Source organism: Corvus cornix, chromosome 6 (assembly GCF_000738735.6).
Source record: "Corvus cornix cornix isolate S_Up_H32 chromosome 6, ASM73873v5, whole genome shotgun sequence".
Taxonomy (NCBI): domain Eukaryota; kingdom Metazoa; phylum Chordata; class Aves; order Passeriformes; family Corvidae; genus Corvus; species Corvus cornix.
The window spans coordinates 15,511,259-15,526,064 of NC_046336.1; the positions used below are offsets into that span (position 1 = coordinate 15,511,259).

General features: G+C 40.8%; 1 protein-coding gene across 1 annotated transcript in view; it reads left to right on the forward strand.

The window, feature by feature from the left end:
• Positions 1 to 976: 976 nt before the first annotated feature.
• The window catches only part of BTAF1 (B-TFIID TATA-box binding protein associated factor 1), a 43,937-nt gene continuing 30,107 nt past the window's right edge, over positions 977 to 14,806 (forward strand). The window contains exons 1-4 of the mRNA XM_039554144.1: positions 977 to 1,288; positions 10,344 to 10,467; positions 11,516 to 11,630; positions 14,028 to 14,174. Of these exons, the coding sequence (XP_039410078.1) occupies positions 1,275 to 1,288; positions 10,344 to 10,467; positions 11,516 to 11,630; positions 14,028 to 14,174 (400 nt within the window). The 5' untranslated portion in view covers positions 977 to 1,274. The remainder of the gene's footprint in view (positions 1,289 to 10,343; positions 10,468 to 11,515; positions 11,631 to 14,027; positions 14,175 to 14,806) is intronic.

Below are 14,806 nucleotides of genomic sequence, written 5' to 3' on the forward strand. Positions count from 1 at the left end.
CTATTATTTTGTTTCCAACTTATCACATGAAAGGTTACGTATGTCAACTAACTTTTATGTACCAGTCTGGGGCCATTCATTTAAATGATTAGTCGAAGGCTAACTTCTTAATCTGGACCTGATGGAAGCTGATAGCGTGCACTTGGGAGCTTGGTGTGCTTGCCCGGAACAAGGGGCACTACCGGGCTGGATCCCACGGGTCTTTCAGCATCGCCCGGGGCCCACCGGGCTGGGAGGACGGGCCGCTATGCCAGCCGGGGCGACGGCAGAGAGCGGGAAAGAACGTGGCCCCTCACGGAGGCACCGCGACCGGGCCGGACCAGCGACCACCTCGCTGACCGGGGTGGCTGGCCATGGTTAATAAACCCTTGCGTGTTACCACCCTCGTGTGCTATAACCGCTCTGCGGTACCACCCGTGTGTGTTACAACCACCCCTCGCTGTGGGGGCTCCAGGGCTGCGCCCGCCCGCTAGGACAGCAGGGCCACCCGACCCGGCTCGGCGGCGCGCGGAGCGCGCCGGGAGCTGTAGTCTAGCGGGCAGCGTCTTCACGCCGCAGCACCGGGCATGGACGATGGGCGGCGGACCTCGGCAAAAGGGGGGTGTGGCTTTCGTTCGGCAAGTACCGGCCGCCCTCTCCCGCCGCGTTGGCGGGACAGAAGTGCCACCACCCAGTGGACATGGAAGGAAAGGCTTTTACTCCGCGTTCTGGTGCCCCTCTTCTCCCCTCGGGGTGTGGGACTGGGGTGCTCTCCTTTGAGTTTGCCGCCCCCCCCCCCCATCGCCATGCAGATAGAACGCCCCGGCGGAGGCCGGCGCCCCCCCAGCCGGCCCGGCGGGCTCCACGGCCGATCCTGCTCAGTGCGGGCGCTGCGCGCTCCCGCCCTCCTTGCTCTTAGAAGCGCTCCCGCCATTGGCTGCGGCCGGGCGCTCTTGCCAATCAGGAAGCGGCTCTCATGGAGGAAGGGAATAAATACAAGATGGCTGCTCATATAAAACGAGGCATTGGGCTTCGCCCCGGCGATGGGGGAATCGAGGCTTTAACCCGCGCTCCGAGGGTCCTTTGCCGTTCCCGCCCACGCCGCCGCCGCCTCGCCTGGGGGAGCGACACTCCGACCGCCGCCGGCCTCTGCCGCGCTCAGCCGCTGCCCGCGGATCGCCGGCGGGGCCGAGGCTGGGTGCGGCGCCCCAGGCCCGAGCGAGGCCCAGTGCCCTCCGCCCGGGCAGCACCCCGTCCCGCCGCCCGCCGTCAGCCAGGCCCGGCTCCGGGCGGCCATGGCCGTCTCCAGGTCGGTGGGAGCTGGGAGGAATGGGGGAAGGAGGACCGGCAGCGGCGACCCGGCGCTCCCGGCTCTCCGTGTGGCCTGGGGGGGGGGGGGGGGGGAGGAGGGGTGCCACTTTCCATCTCCTTTTGCTTCGGGAGCCTGCAAAGGCCTCGCCGGGGCCGCCCCGCTGGGGTCTGGGGGTGGCTGCGTGCTCCAGCGCCTAGGTTTGCTTCCTGGCCTGGGGTAACTCCCGTGCCCCCTCCCTTCCTCGGGCCGCAGGGGCTCTGCCTGGGGCGTCTCGGGCTTCCTCCCGAATTCGACACCTTCGTTTTGTTGGCCAGTGGTGGCTAAACTTCTAGAGAATAGGAAATTATGATATTGAGTCGCAAAAACTGGCGAGAAACCGGTTTTGCCTTTCAGAGCCCTTAGTTGTAAAGTAACCAAAATAAAACAGGCTTTCATGGAGAAAAGTGATCAGCGTATTCTGGGTCTGCCTCAAAATGTTGGGCAGTATCTGCTTGCACATATGTGCTCTGGGGTGTGCCAGCGTTTAAAGCATTCACAGATATAGAGGTGTGTCTTAATAGAGCTGGTTTATAAAAAATGCTGAGCACAAATTCCTGCCTTTTTTTTTTTTTTGTATGTATGTGTGTGTGTGTGTGAAATGGGCGCGTTAAGCTTCCTAACAGGATAGTTGAAAGGAAACCATAAATCCAAATTAAGCTTGTGATAGATTAGCTCCAAGTCACGTGTTGGTAGTATCTCTACTTCTAAAGTGCTATCACAAATGTATATTTTGTTTCAGAAGCTGTGTGTGAATAAGTTTACAATTCTGTGTAGCAAAGTTGAGGTATACACACTTATAATGGCAATCCACTCTTCATCAAAATTCATGGCAGCAATGCACCTTTTAAGATTTCTAGTAGCAGGTGTTTGATTTTAAGGTTTGTAGTTTCTACAAGGTATCCTTTTGTTTTATTCTACTCTTGTTTTCAATTTGTTGTATGTTTGTAGTGGTTTTTTCTCATCCTACAAATCTGTCCAGAAGAATATGAAAGTAGTAAGGATTGCTGTAACAAGATTACTGTGTACATTAAAATAAGTAATCATGTAAAATAGAGGAGTCGTCTAATTACATTAGGTCTGGTCAGTCTGCTTAACCAACTTTGGTAATGTACATGTGATATGGGGGCTAACAGGAATATCAAGATAGAGCTTTTCTGCTGCATGCTGAGGCTGTGTCTGCTGTAAAGGCTGGTTTCCATTTCAGCTACCAAAGTTGCTTTAGTGGAAAGCAGCAGTACAAAGATTTAGTTAATACCTTTTGGGAACTGAAAGGAAAACTAGATATGGCTCATTCTAAGATTCAGTGTGAAGCACTAAAGAAGTTGGTGTGTTAATGATAGTGTTACATATTGCTTCAGATTATAGTTTTAATATCCAGATGTTACACGATTGAACACAAGGTATAGAACTTCAGTAAAAGTGCTGTAATACTGGTTAGTTGGTACAGAATTGTTCCAGCTTCGCATTTTGGAGTGCTGTAACATCTTGACTATTCCTGGTGAACACCAATGTTTCTATAATTATAAGAAGCGATAATGTGTAAATTTGGCTTTGTGCTTGTTTTTAATAGAGCAAAGCCTATCTATGTCCCTTTGAAGTTACACAGCAACTCCTGACAAATGGACCTTTCTGCTGCCGGACCATAGGAACACTGATACAGTGTCAGTGCTGCTTTTGTAAATAAAGATACCTTGTCTTCACCTTTTACTTCAGAACATTGAACTTCAAAGGTCTTTTCCTTTCAGACATATTACAAATAATTGTTTGTGTACTTGTGTATGTAACCACATAACTATCTTTTTGTGAAAGTTTAGTTGCTCCAGCTTCTGTACTAATTCTGCTTTTCCTCTATGTAGTTACAGTTACTTTTTTTTTTGATGACTAACATAATATTTTATTGTTGAATGCCTCTTTTCTATACAAGTTTGTAGAGTGAGGAAGAAGCTGACTCAAATTAATCTTTCTCTAAAGCCTGCAGTCCTTGTGGAGTGCATACCAAGCATTAATGTTAACAATAACTTCATTAGGCATAGTTCTGTATTGGAACCATTATTTTAAAAATAACTTTTTTTGGAAGTAAGGGTTGGAGTAGTTTTACATTCTCAAAACAGTAAATTATCAGGTGGTGGTTTTCCCAGGAAAGTTTAGTTTCTGCTCTTTGGCCAGTTGAAAACCTTTCTCAAAACCCTAGTCTGTTCAGGGAGATCCAAACAAACATAGGGAATGCTTTGAAATGCCTCCAGATTAGGTTGAGAATTTGCAGCTTTGGTATTAGTAAGGTCATCTTAAAAGTAATTGTGTAACTAGTTGTGCACTTTAAAAAGTCTGATATTTAATTCTGCATTTTATGTGTATGTGCTTGTTTGACCAGATCCTGCTGTTACATGGATTGAAGGCCTCCTCCTATATAACATTTCTGTGTTGATGCTCTAGAAAACAGGCATAAAGCAAAACAGTAGATACCTCATACCAGGAGATGTTGCAGAATATTTACATTGTATGTGTTCATCTCTTTGGTAGTTTTATGCTGAGGAGACTAATGAATCCCATCCTCCAGAAGTAGGGAGAGGTGGGTGGGAAGGTTGATATTCCTTCTGTGAATGTGCAAACTCACTTAGTAGGCTTTAGTTTCTGTCACCAGTCTTAGAAGTATAGATGAAGTAGTATAATGTTTCCATAGCTAATAAAAAAATCCCCATGTTCTTGATAGTGGAAGTGAGAAGGAAAAAAAAGAAGTGAAAAGTTTTGCTTCAGCTTCATTCCTACAAAGTTCATGATCCAAGTGAACAACCGCAGTGGCTCACAAGTGATCTTTTGAGATACTTTTCCTTCTGAAGTAATACTTCCAAGAGAATGACAGCTCATAGATTACTCAGGCTGGTAGAGTTTCAGTAGGTAGTAAAATGATGATAGTACTTCAGTATCTAATAAAACTTTTTTCCAGTTTCTTTAATGTGTTCAAAGGCATGTCATGTATTATTCTAACACCAAGGTGTTAATGGCTTTCTCCTGGTTTTGAGTGCCTTTGCAGTATGAAGGAGAACCGATGTCCTTTTAAAATATAACAAAATAAGGAAGCTGGTAAGGTGCATTGAGACTAAACAGTTTGATTTTAGTTGGTATATCCTTTTAAGCTCTCCCTGATATACCTTAAAGACAACCTCTTCAGGGTATGTTCAAGACAGTTCCTTACAGAAATATAGGAGAGCATAACTTGCTGCTCTTGCAACGCATTCTTGATTTGATCTGTGTAAGATTAATACTGTTTTCTAGAGTTTTCAGTGGTTTTGTTTACTTGAATTTGTGTATGACTGGTAATATGTAGGTTAGGAACCTAGTTTTTATTTTAAAATAAATAATGTTGAAAGGCTGGGAGACTAAAGCTCCTGTGAACTAAGCAGGCCTCATCTATTGCTTTCAGCTTTTGAAGTGTAGGGCTTTGACTTCACAAGAACAAGTGGCTGCACTGGCTGGCATCATTACTTATGTAACATTTCAAAATGAATACTGCATCAAAAATCTCTTCTGTGCACTGTATACCTTTTAGAAATGTTTTTTTGGGGTTATCACAGACTTCCCCTATAAAGAATTCAGCTTTTAGCTTCTTTAGAAGCTGTTACTTCATGGCTGCTCTTGCATGAAAAGCAGGAGTTAACCTGAGCAAGTATGTGTTCACTAAAACTTAAAGGCCTGTGTCCAAAGCATTAGAATAGATGTTCTATAACCAGTGTGCTTATGGGAGTTCAGACTTAAAAGGGGGGTAGAATAGTGTAACTCTTCTTTTGTTGGTGGAGATTACCTTGAAGACCAGAACATTGGACTGCCTTCTGTGTTGCTCTTTGTGGGGGGGCTGATACAGTTATGGGAAGAGGGGAAGCAGAAGTAGCATGTGCACTGTTGCCCAAATGAGATAGAGCACCCAGTTTCTCAGACACACTTTTCTAATGGACTGAAGTGAAAGTTGAAAGTCAGATAAGAATGCCAGCCTGCTCCAGCAGATGGAATTTGAATTGTCACTGAGGTGTTCTCTTTGTAACTTACTGATACACATCTTGTATTAGTCTGTCGTTGCAGCTGTTTCAACTTCTGATTTTTTCTGACAGGTTTTGTAATGTAATTGATCTCACTTTGGGGTGCACTGTTAGTTCTAGCTACATATGTAATAGTTTACAAGTAAAACTTGTACAGCATAAAGTTGTAGATAATACATGAAATATACAATCCATATGGAATTAATTGTACTAATTTTAGCATTTGGTTGGCTTCCATATGCAGTATAGAATACTGTGACCCAGTGTGGTCGTGGAGCTGTTGTTTCATTCCGGATGCTCCTTCAGGCTGCTGTGTAGGAAACAAGATTTCTTCACTGTCCACAGTCCCACCTTCATAACTATTTACACACCTAGGAGAAGTAAAATCACAATCCATTCTTTGTCTATCATCACACTTCTGGGTTTTGTCCTGAATACTGTTGAGTGGCTTTTTCCTCCTACTGGCTGATGGTATATTTGGAAGTTGCTTATTTGATTACTTAACCATTCATGTGAGCAAGTGTTTAGAGCTGACCCAGCTGGGATTTGACCAAATGATGAAGCGACAGCAGAGGACTGTCCGGTCAACAAGAAAAGCTCAGACTCTGTTAGAATTTAGGTTGAATCTCACCCATGTCAATGTTTTCAAGGTGTTTGCGCTATTTCTGTACTAAGAAATAGTGCCTGGCAGGAAGTTTCTGGATGTTGAAAATACCAACTCCTAAGAGTATTCTCTTGCCTTCTGATGGGTGCTAGCTAGCAGCTTTTCAAAGAGCTCTAGGCAGAGCTTGACATTACTGTTCCAGGGACTGTGCCAGTAAGGATTTTTTGTACAGTCACACAAATTTACTGGGTTGGAGGATATGCTAAGGTAGTTACAAGGTGTTCATACTAGATGGCCTTTACTATTAGAGATTGCTCTCTAGACAGTTAAACGTGCTGGTGCACAGAGATGTAAAGTCTAACCAGATCATTTCACAGGCAGCAGTGATCAGTTCACTGTCCCTTTTAAGCCTCCACTCATTAAAAGCAACAACTTGGAAGTTTCATCATCTGAAGTCCTGTGGGGACCCAGTCCAGTCAGAACACTTACACTGGGACAGTGGGGATCTTTATAGAATTCAGCTGCACATGCGTTCTTCTTTTGCAAACATTTTGAAAATACTGTTGCTAGCACCTGTATCTTGACATTAATTAACCAGCTACTAGCTTTCTAATGCCTGTGGAGCTGAAGGGCTTTCAAATCCACATCATTCAGTTTCCACAGGAGTGCCATATGGTTCACTTTGAATAGTATGACAACTGTCCCTAATCAAATGGAGATCAGCCCTCTGTTTGGGGGCAGCAGCAAAGAACTGCAGATCAGCATGAAGAACAGAACAGGTCATTTGTTGCAGCATTTGCCCCCTGTGCCTGGGTGAGGGTCATGTCTAATGTGGTTTAATGCTGAGTGTGCAAAACTGGTGACCAGAGGATGGAATCACTGTGGTACCTGGAGAGTGCCACCACTTAGTTGTGGTGGCTCTTCTGTAGGTGAAGCATCTCAAATGCTACTGGATGCCTGTTCTTAAGCACCTGCATTGATGTCTGTGTCAGAAGCATTTCTAATGGACTCTGTGTCAGTGTAAAAGGTGTTTCTTAGAAGAAAAAATAGTTAATTTGAGTGGAGTGCTGATCATAAGAACTTTGAGTTGTTGCTCCCAGTTGTGTCTTGCTGATACACTTCAACAGGGACTAGAAAAATCTTGAATTTATAAAGTGAGAGGAAGAAATTATTTACTCTTTGAACAAGGTAGTGCTTTGTACTGAGCTCGTATGGCATGAGTTCACGCCAGGGTCGTATATGGTTGCTGTCCTGTTGATGAGATGTAGTTGACATGGGATTGGAAGACAACAGAAGGATCTAAACTCATTGTTTGAGTTAAAAGTGAAGAACTTTGTATTTTTAAGTTCTGATTACAGCAGTTAAGTGCAGAAAAAGTAATTTTAGGGATATATTTATTTTCTAGTGTGCATTGGTATTTAAATTTTCATAATAACTTAAAATTATTTTTCATAATAATTTATAGACCTGTTTTTGTTTTTAATCTTTTTCTTTCCTGGAATATTCCTTATGTTTCTCTTGATTGCTTGTGTCTTCTGTAGGCTTACAACAATTTTTTGGACAGAGTTGAAGTATTTCATAAAATAATTTAAAATTTTATCTGCATTGTAGAGCATCTCTCTACCACATTGCTTCACACTTCTAGGAATGATGTGAGGCACGTGGTGCCCTGCTTACAGCACCGTCTGGCATGAGGAGCAGAGAACCACATGCCACTAGAAAACTTAGTTCTCTTTGGCTTTAATAACTTGTTTAGAGACTGTTAGTTTGCTCTGAGAATGAAAACCTTGTCAGAACTTAGGAAACTTCTTTTCAAACTGCAGGTACTCAAAACTAATTTGTTTAGAATTTTTAGTGGGTTTTTTTTATTATCAGTGGAACTCAGACTGAAAGCTTTAGTTTACAAAAAACCAGCTAGCACTAATGGTCGTAGACAGCTTTTTCAGTGCTACCCTTCCAACTCATGCACAATTCAGGCTCTGCCATATTCTGCTGCAGCAACACCAACACTTAATTTGAAAAATCTTAGTAGCTCCAAAATACTACCAGTTTGGGAATTTTACATCCTCCTGCAGGAGGAAAAGAGAATGATTAATGTGACCAGGACTACTGTTAGTCAGATGTTGTTGGCTGTATTTGCTAATCCTGTTTCCATGTATTTTGCTGGAGTTGAAAGCTGAAACCTTCCTGTAGTGATGTCAGACAACTGAAAGGGGTTTTTTTTGTTGTTTGGTTTGCATTTCTGTGTAAGTTAAGCGTATTACAATTTAATAAATTACAAACCAATCATACTGTAGGTTTAAAAAAACCCCAAACAAAACAAACTGTATTTTGTAGCTAACACAGCTTCAAAAAGTTGTGGGTTTTAGGAGTGAAGATGTAGTGTTGTAACTAAGTCTGGAATTCAAGTTGAGTTTTTGAGGGGTGGCTGACTTAGTGGTTTCCTCCTGTTTTGACACATGAAGAGTTCTAGCTGAGGAAGTGGTCAAAGTTGCATATTGTGCTTGACTTTGAGATGAAAAAAGGTAATTTCATAGTTAAAGGAGTGTGTGGTACTAGATGGCAAACTTGAGTATGGAACACTGAAGTTTCACAGAGATGAAGAATGAAAGGAGTGAGAACAAGAAAGCTGGAGCAAACAGTGGTTCTTCTGAAAGCTACCATGCTTTGTGTTGAATAATACTGACTGCTGCAAATCAGGTTGGGTTATTACTGTCAAAAGCACTAAAGAAAAAATACTGGCAACTAATGAGGTACCTAGTATGTTTCTCATGACTAGTCCACTGTCAGTGATTTGGAAGAGTTGGATCTGTAAAGCTTTTTTCTCCTTAACTGTCTAATCACACAAAACTGCTGGATTAGATACATCTGGGGTTTAATTTTTGTGACTTTAAAACAACTTACTAACTAGTAAATCATAGCAGTTGAAACTCTAGTTTTATCTACAGAAATTGAGTATTTTAGTAGGAAGAGAATTATTTCTAAGATGGCAAATATCAGAATTGTGTCTAAAAAATTAAAATTATTTTAAATACTTTGAGCTAGAATTTTTTAAATCTAACGCCTCCAGTTATGAGAGTGCTTGGGTTTTGGGATTGCCTTGGCCCTGCACTGCAGTTTCTATTGTGTTGTGACATGTTGTAAGGTATACTCGGGATTAAGTGCAGTTTAAGCGTGCCAAAGAAAATACAAAATCCAGTGATGCTGGAAAGAGGTTTTGGTGGTTTTTTCTTTTTAAATTATTGGAGCTAAAGTTAAAGGCAATTTGTGTGAAATGTAATTAGTAGCAACAGACTAACAGGGGCAAGGCATTTGTCCTTTCCTGTGTATGCTCAAATCAACAATGTGTATTTGTGAAGATAGCTGTTCAGGGTACCTATATCTTTATTTTGCCAGGCTGGTCTAGGTGAGCTTCACTGCTATGTAAGGTCTAATTTTGTTTTGTTGCAGTTTTTGGAGGAGTATTTTTATGATAAGGCTGGAAGGGGCAGTTTTGATTGCACTGTGTGGACAGGTTCTAGGTTCATACTCAGTAATAACCTCATACTGTCCAATAACTAATGGATAAACTTGGCACTCTTTAGAGTGCTCTAATCAACCCACTGATAGTGGAGGGAATAATGAACACTTGTAACTTCAGTCATAGATTTGAGTATCTAGATAGTTACCATGTAAAAACATATGTAAAGACAGACTTTATTTCTCATTCAGTAACTCTAAACAAGAAATAAGTGAACTGTTCTACAAATAGATGATTGGAGTCTTTCACTAAATACAGCGTTACTGTGGAAACAGATCTGCTGGTTAAATCCCTGTGTTTTGTGGGAAGGGCAGAAGTATCAGATGATTTCCAAGCTCTAAATACAACAAGACGTTTGGTTTTATATATTCCAGGTAATTAGGGGGAAAAGATGTGAAAAGTAAAAATTTGTCATCCTGGAGAAGCAGAGTTAGGTGTTATAGATAACAGGCTATGTTGTCAATAGAAGTGATAATGCACAATAGGAGCAGCTGAGCCCTCTGCTTTTTCTGTCAAATAGGATTTGATGATCACTTACAACATATTTATGCTTCAAGATTGAAAATATTCTATCACAGAACAAAGACAAGAACAAATTTTTTTTATGTAACTAGATTTTTTTAACTAACATTTCTTACAATTACTCTTTTTTTTGTTACCAAATTAAATGTGCTTTTAGAACAACTATGCTTACTATTAGAAAAGTAGTACATTATTCACCCTGCCAACTGACAGTCTTCAGGCAGACGTCTCTTCTGTTTGAGTTACATAAACTGAAAAATGTGGGGGAATATTAATAGAAATGGGCAACTGAACTATGAATAGTATAACTTTTCGGTTTTTGTCAATCACATTTAGGCTTGATCGTCTCTTCATTTTACTGGACACCGGTACAACACCAGTAACAAGAAAAGCAGCTGCACAGCAACTCGGGGAAGTAGTGAAACTGCATCCTCATGAACTGAATAATCTCTTATCTAAAGTAAGCATATTTGATTTTCCCTAGTACTTTAATGGTGAGAATAAAACTAGTTTAAAGGGATGTGCTTCTGTGGGAAGAAGAAAAAGCATAGCAGTCTTGTGTTCATCGTAGGAGACTGAAGAAAATAAGGGGCTGCTTCTGTTAAAGGTGCTGTTCTGTCAGCTTCTGAAATGGTTACATAACTGAGGTTTCACTTTGCATTGAGTATTGATATTCAGCATTTGCTGTAAGTTCAGATCTTCTATAAAGAGAAGCTCTACTGCCTTATAAAGATTTCCGCTCTTGCCTTTAAAGATTATTACTTGTGTGATAAAGCAGTAAAAATATCAGAGGCTGCATGTCTTTAAAAGGGTTGGAAAGTGGAAAGAGTTTTCCATTAGTTTGAGGCTTCAATCTGGCCAAGTCTAGTAAAACCACCAAAAATAGTCTGTATCTGACAGGTGGAGATGGCTCAGTGACCTCAGTTCTGTTCTTATTGAACAGGTGCTCTCATGACAATTGATGCTATCAACAGAGTGGCCAAGGAATCATGAATATCAAACTACTTTCAGAGAAATAGTTTTTCCAAATGTGTGACATAGTGATAAATTAGTTTAGAAGAACGTATATTGCTTCAAGTGACCCATGTCGTATCTCTTCTTGGGTTAAATGACTTTGGGGTTTTAAGGTCTGTTAATCAAATTTGAACACTTTTAGAAAAAAAGCCAGCAACAAGCCAACTGACCAAGCAAAAAAATAAAAATACGTCTCAAGCCTTGTTCAGTACCTGGAGGAAACCAAGCTTCAGTTTAACTGATTGGGCTAAATATATCTTGTAAAGTCTTAAGGTCTGGCTCTGGAAAGCGTTTTGCTAAGCAGTGACCAGTATAGAGAAGGCTGCTGGCATTTCTTGGTTTTTCTTGTCCTTTGGGGTTTTTTTTTTGTTTTGAATGTTGTATTAATCCATAGATTAAAGTAACTGTGTTTTAATAGAGCATAACAGCTAATGGACTTTTTTGGAAGTACATTTTAAGGAAATACTTACTTATCTATTAATCTCTCCTTAAAGGTGTTAGTGTACTTAAGAAGTACAAATTGGGATACTCGTATTGCAGCTGGCCAGGCTGTCGAAGCCATAGTGAAAAATGTACCTGAGTGGAATCCAACTCCAAGATCAAAACAAGGTGCTCCTTAAATTAATTGTGTATAACTCATTTTTTATCTTCTGCAAATGGTCTGTGATATGAAACTTTTCAAGGCAACTGTATCATTCTGGGTTTTTTATGAGCATAGACTTTTATTTGCATGTAAGTTGTTTGGAGCAGGGTGCTAATAATTCCAGCATCATGGGTTCAGTCCCTGTGTGGGCCACTCACTTAAGAGCTGCACTTGATGCTCCTTCTGGGTCCCTTCCAACTCAGACTATTCTGTGAAGTAGGACTGTAAGTAAACCTCTTTGGCTTTAGATGTTCCTGCTCAGTTGTACCTGACCTTTGTTTCTTCCAGAATTCCTGTGCTTGTGCATTGTACCCTCATAAAACTTTTATAAATAAAAGGAATAACTAGTAAAATGGTAAAGCATTTAATCAATCAACTTTGTCATGATAGTTTGCAGAAACTCTTCTCTTCACTGTTCCCTTACTTAGAGCACCTTTCTGAGGCAGGTGAAATGGCAGCTTGCTGAAGTCTGTTCTGTTATTTTGCATCTGAAATCATCATGTTAGGGATGTTAGTTTCCTTAATTGTTGAGTTATGGACTAAGTGATTTTGTCCAAACCCACTGCTAGTGTCTATGTTCACAGCTTTGTGGCACAGGTTCCAGAAATTCAGTGACTTGTTTAAAAACAGGCATGCATACACTGCCTAAAGCAGCAACAATGAAACTTACATCTGTTTGAGATGATCTCATATTTGTTTCACTTAGTGCCTCCCAATTCTGTTGGTTTTGAATTTGACAAGCAAGTTCTGCATTTTCCTTGTACATTGTCTTTATTTTTGTAAACCATCATACTTGCTCTCCTCCAGCAACTTCTCTTCATATTGAAGAGTTGCAGTCTCTTCAGTCTTTCCTCACAAGACAGCTGCTTTGTCTTTTTAATAACTTTCTCTGTGCTTTCTCTTGTGTCCTTGAGATGCACAGACCTCCACAGCTTACCTACATCTGTAGAGTACTGATACTTACACATAGTGACAAAATGATGTGCTTTGTCTTGTCATCAGTGTCCTTCCTGGTGATACTTTGTGGTCTGCTCTGGCTTTTGCTGCTCAGTTAAACAGATGAATACAGAGAACTATCACAAATGCCTTCAAAATTTTTATTGAATGTTAACTGCCAGTTTTGAATGCAGTGTTGTGTAGGCATGGTTTAGGTTATTAATTTTACGCCTTATGTGTTTCCTTCCCCATTAGTCTGTTCTGAGAGTCCTCCTTGGATTCCTTAGTGCCATGGTGATTTCGGGCTACCCAAAAGCGCTTAGTGTTACCTGCATGCTTGGAGAAGAGTGCATTAGTGACTGTCTTTGATTAAGAGAATTGGTGCCAACACTGATCCCCAAAGGACTCCAGAGCTAACTTATATCTTTCAGTTTGTAAAAGGATGTTCTCCCCAGTTCTGTGCTAACCTTGTTCTTTTGATTTATTTTTTCATATGAATCCTTGCCAAAAGCTTTTACATGTATTATGTTCACTGGATGCCCTCTATCCACTTCTTGCAGTATTCTAAGGACATTGATAATCAGGCTATTGAAAGGTGGTTTTTTTTTCCAGAGCACATCAGGGAATTCAGTAAAATTAAATACCTAATAATTTCGTTATAGAATCATAGAGTAGTTTGGATGGGAAAGAACCTTAAAGATCATCTAGTTCCAACCCCCTCTATCGCAGGTGGGGACTCTACTATTGTATACTCTATCTTACCAAGGGCAGAAGTTCATTTCACTTGTCTAGTTCCAAGGATTGCTTCTAGCATGCCTTTTGTACATGGAGATTGGGCAACCTGTTAGAGTACAGCACCTCTTTTAATGCATTGTACACTTCTTGTACATCTGTCTACCAGATTATTAATGAAATTGAAAAGATAATTGTGTGCTTGAGGAAGAAGGTACTGTTTGAGAAGAGCTCACAGCCAGGCTTCAGCAGCCCTTGGTAGCTGACTTTCTTCCATACCTGTTTAGACCACTCTCCAGCTCCCCTACTTTAGATGCTTGGCTGGTAGGGATACACAGTAGTGTTGGTGTGCTACTTGTGATACTATTTGTGAGCCATGTGCAGTTCAAAACTGTAAGCTGGCCAGATGTGCACATAGAAGGCCTAGTGGTAGGTCAGTGTCCAAGATTTTAAAAAGCTAAATTTATCAAGGGAAGAACATTAAATTTTTTTTTCTACTCAGGTAAATTTAGTGACCTATTTCAGTTGTCTTTGTGAAAATGGAGCCTTTATACTTCATGAATCAAAATGCTGTGTGTCTGATGATTTTTTGGAGGAGAGAAATTATTTCTTGCTTTTCCTTAATCTTCTGCCAGAATTTTGAACAAAAATGTTTCATCACGTTGTCCTTAATATTATTTTTATTTCCTATCTAGAACCAGGCTCAGAAAGTCCTAATGAAGATTCACCTTCAACAGATCGGTTGCGTTTTGACAGATTTGATATATGTCGGTTGTTAAAACATGGTGCATCTCTTCTTGGATCTGCTGGTGCAGAATTTGAAGTCCAAGATGATAAATCAGGTATCTATATTTTACTTGCAGACAAGAAAACTTCCTGATTTGAAAAAGTTTGTTGTGGCAGTATTATGACTCTAACCATCCATAGATTCTCAGAATGCTAGGAAATAATGACAGAAAATATTCCCTAACATAAGTTCTTTTACTTTTTCTCAAGTTACAATTTTTAGGGAGAGGGTGTATTGTTTCTTTGGATTTTTGCCTTAACTGGATTACTGTGTGTACAGTGGGGAAGAAGGAGTGGAAACCTGAAAAAGCAGTATCAGCTTAGACTTAGAGGGGCAGGCACTATCACCGCTTGTTCTTCATCTAAACAGTGTTCCCACATACAGAAGTAGGATGTGGCTTATTTAAAAGCTTAAAGGTTTCAAATATAGAAAGATTGCATGAAAAATACTGTGATAAGACTGCAAAAGTTGGAAGTTTGTTTCAAGTGACTTGTCTAATATTCTGTAATTTTTTAGCTGAGAGTTGGTTTATCAGTGTAATGGCACTGAATTATTTTAATCTAAGGTATTTTTTCCCTATTACTGTACTTCCCTGCTCTTAATTCCAGGCCATCTACCAGTTTCTGCACAAAATTAAGTGATCCTATAGATAGGAATCTGACTGTGTAGCCCTCATTCTTTGTTCCC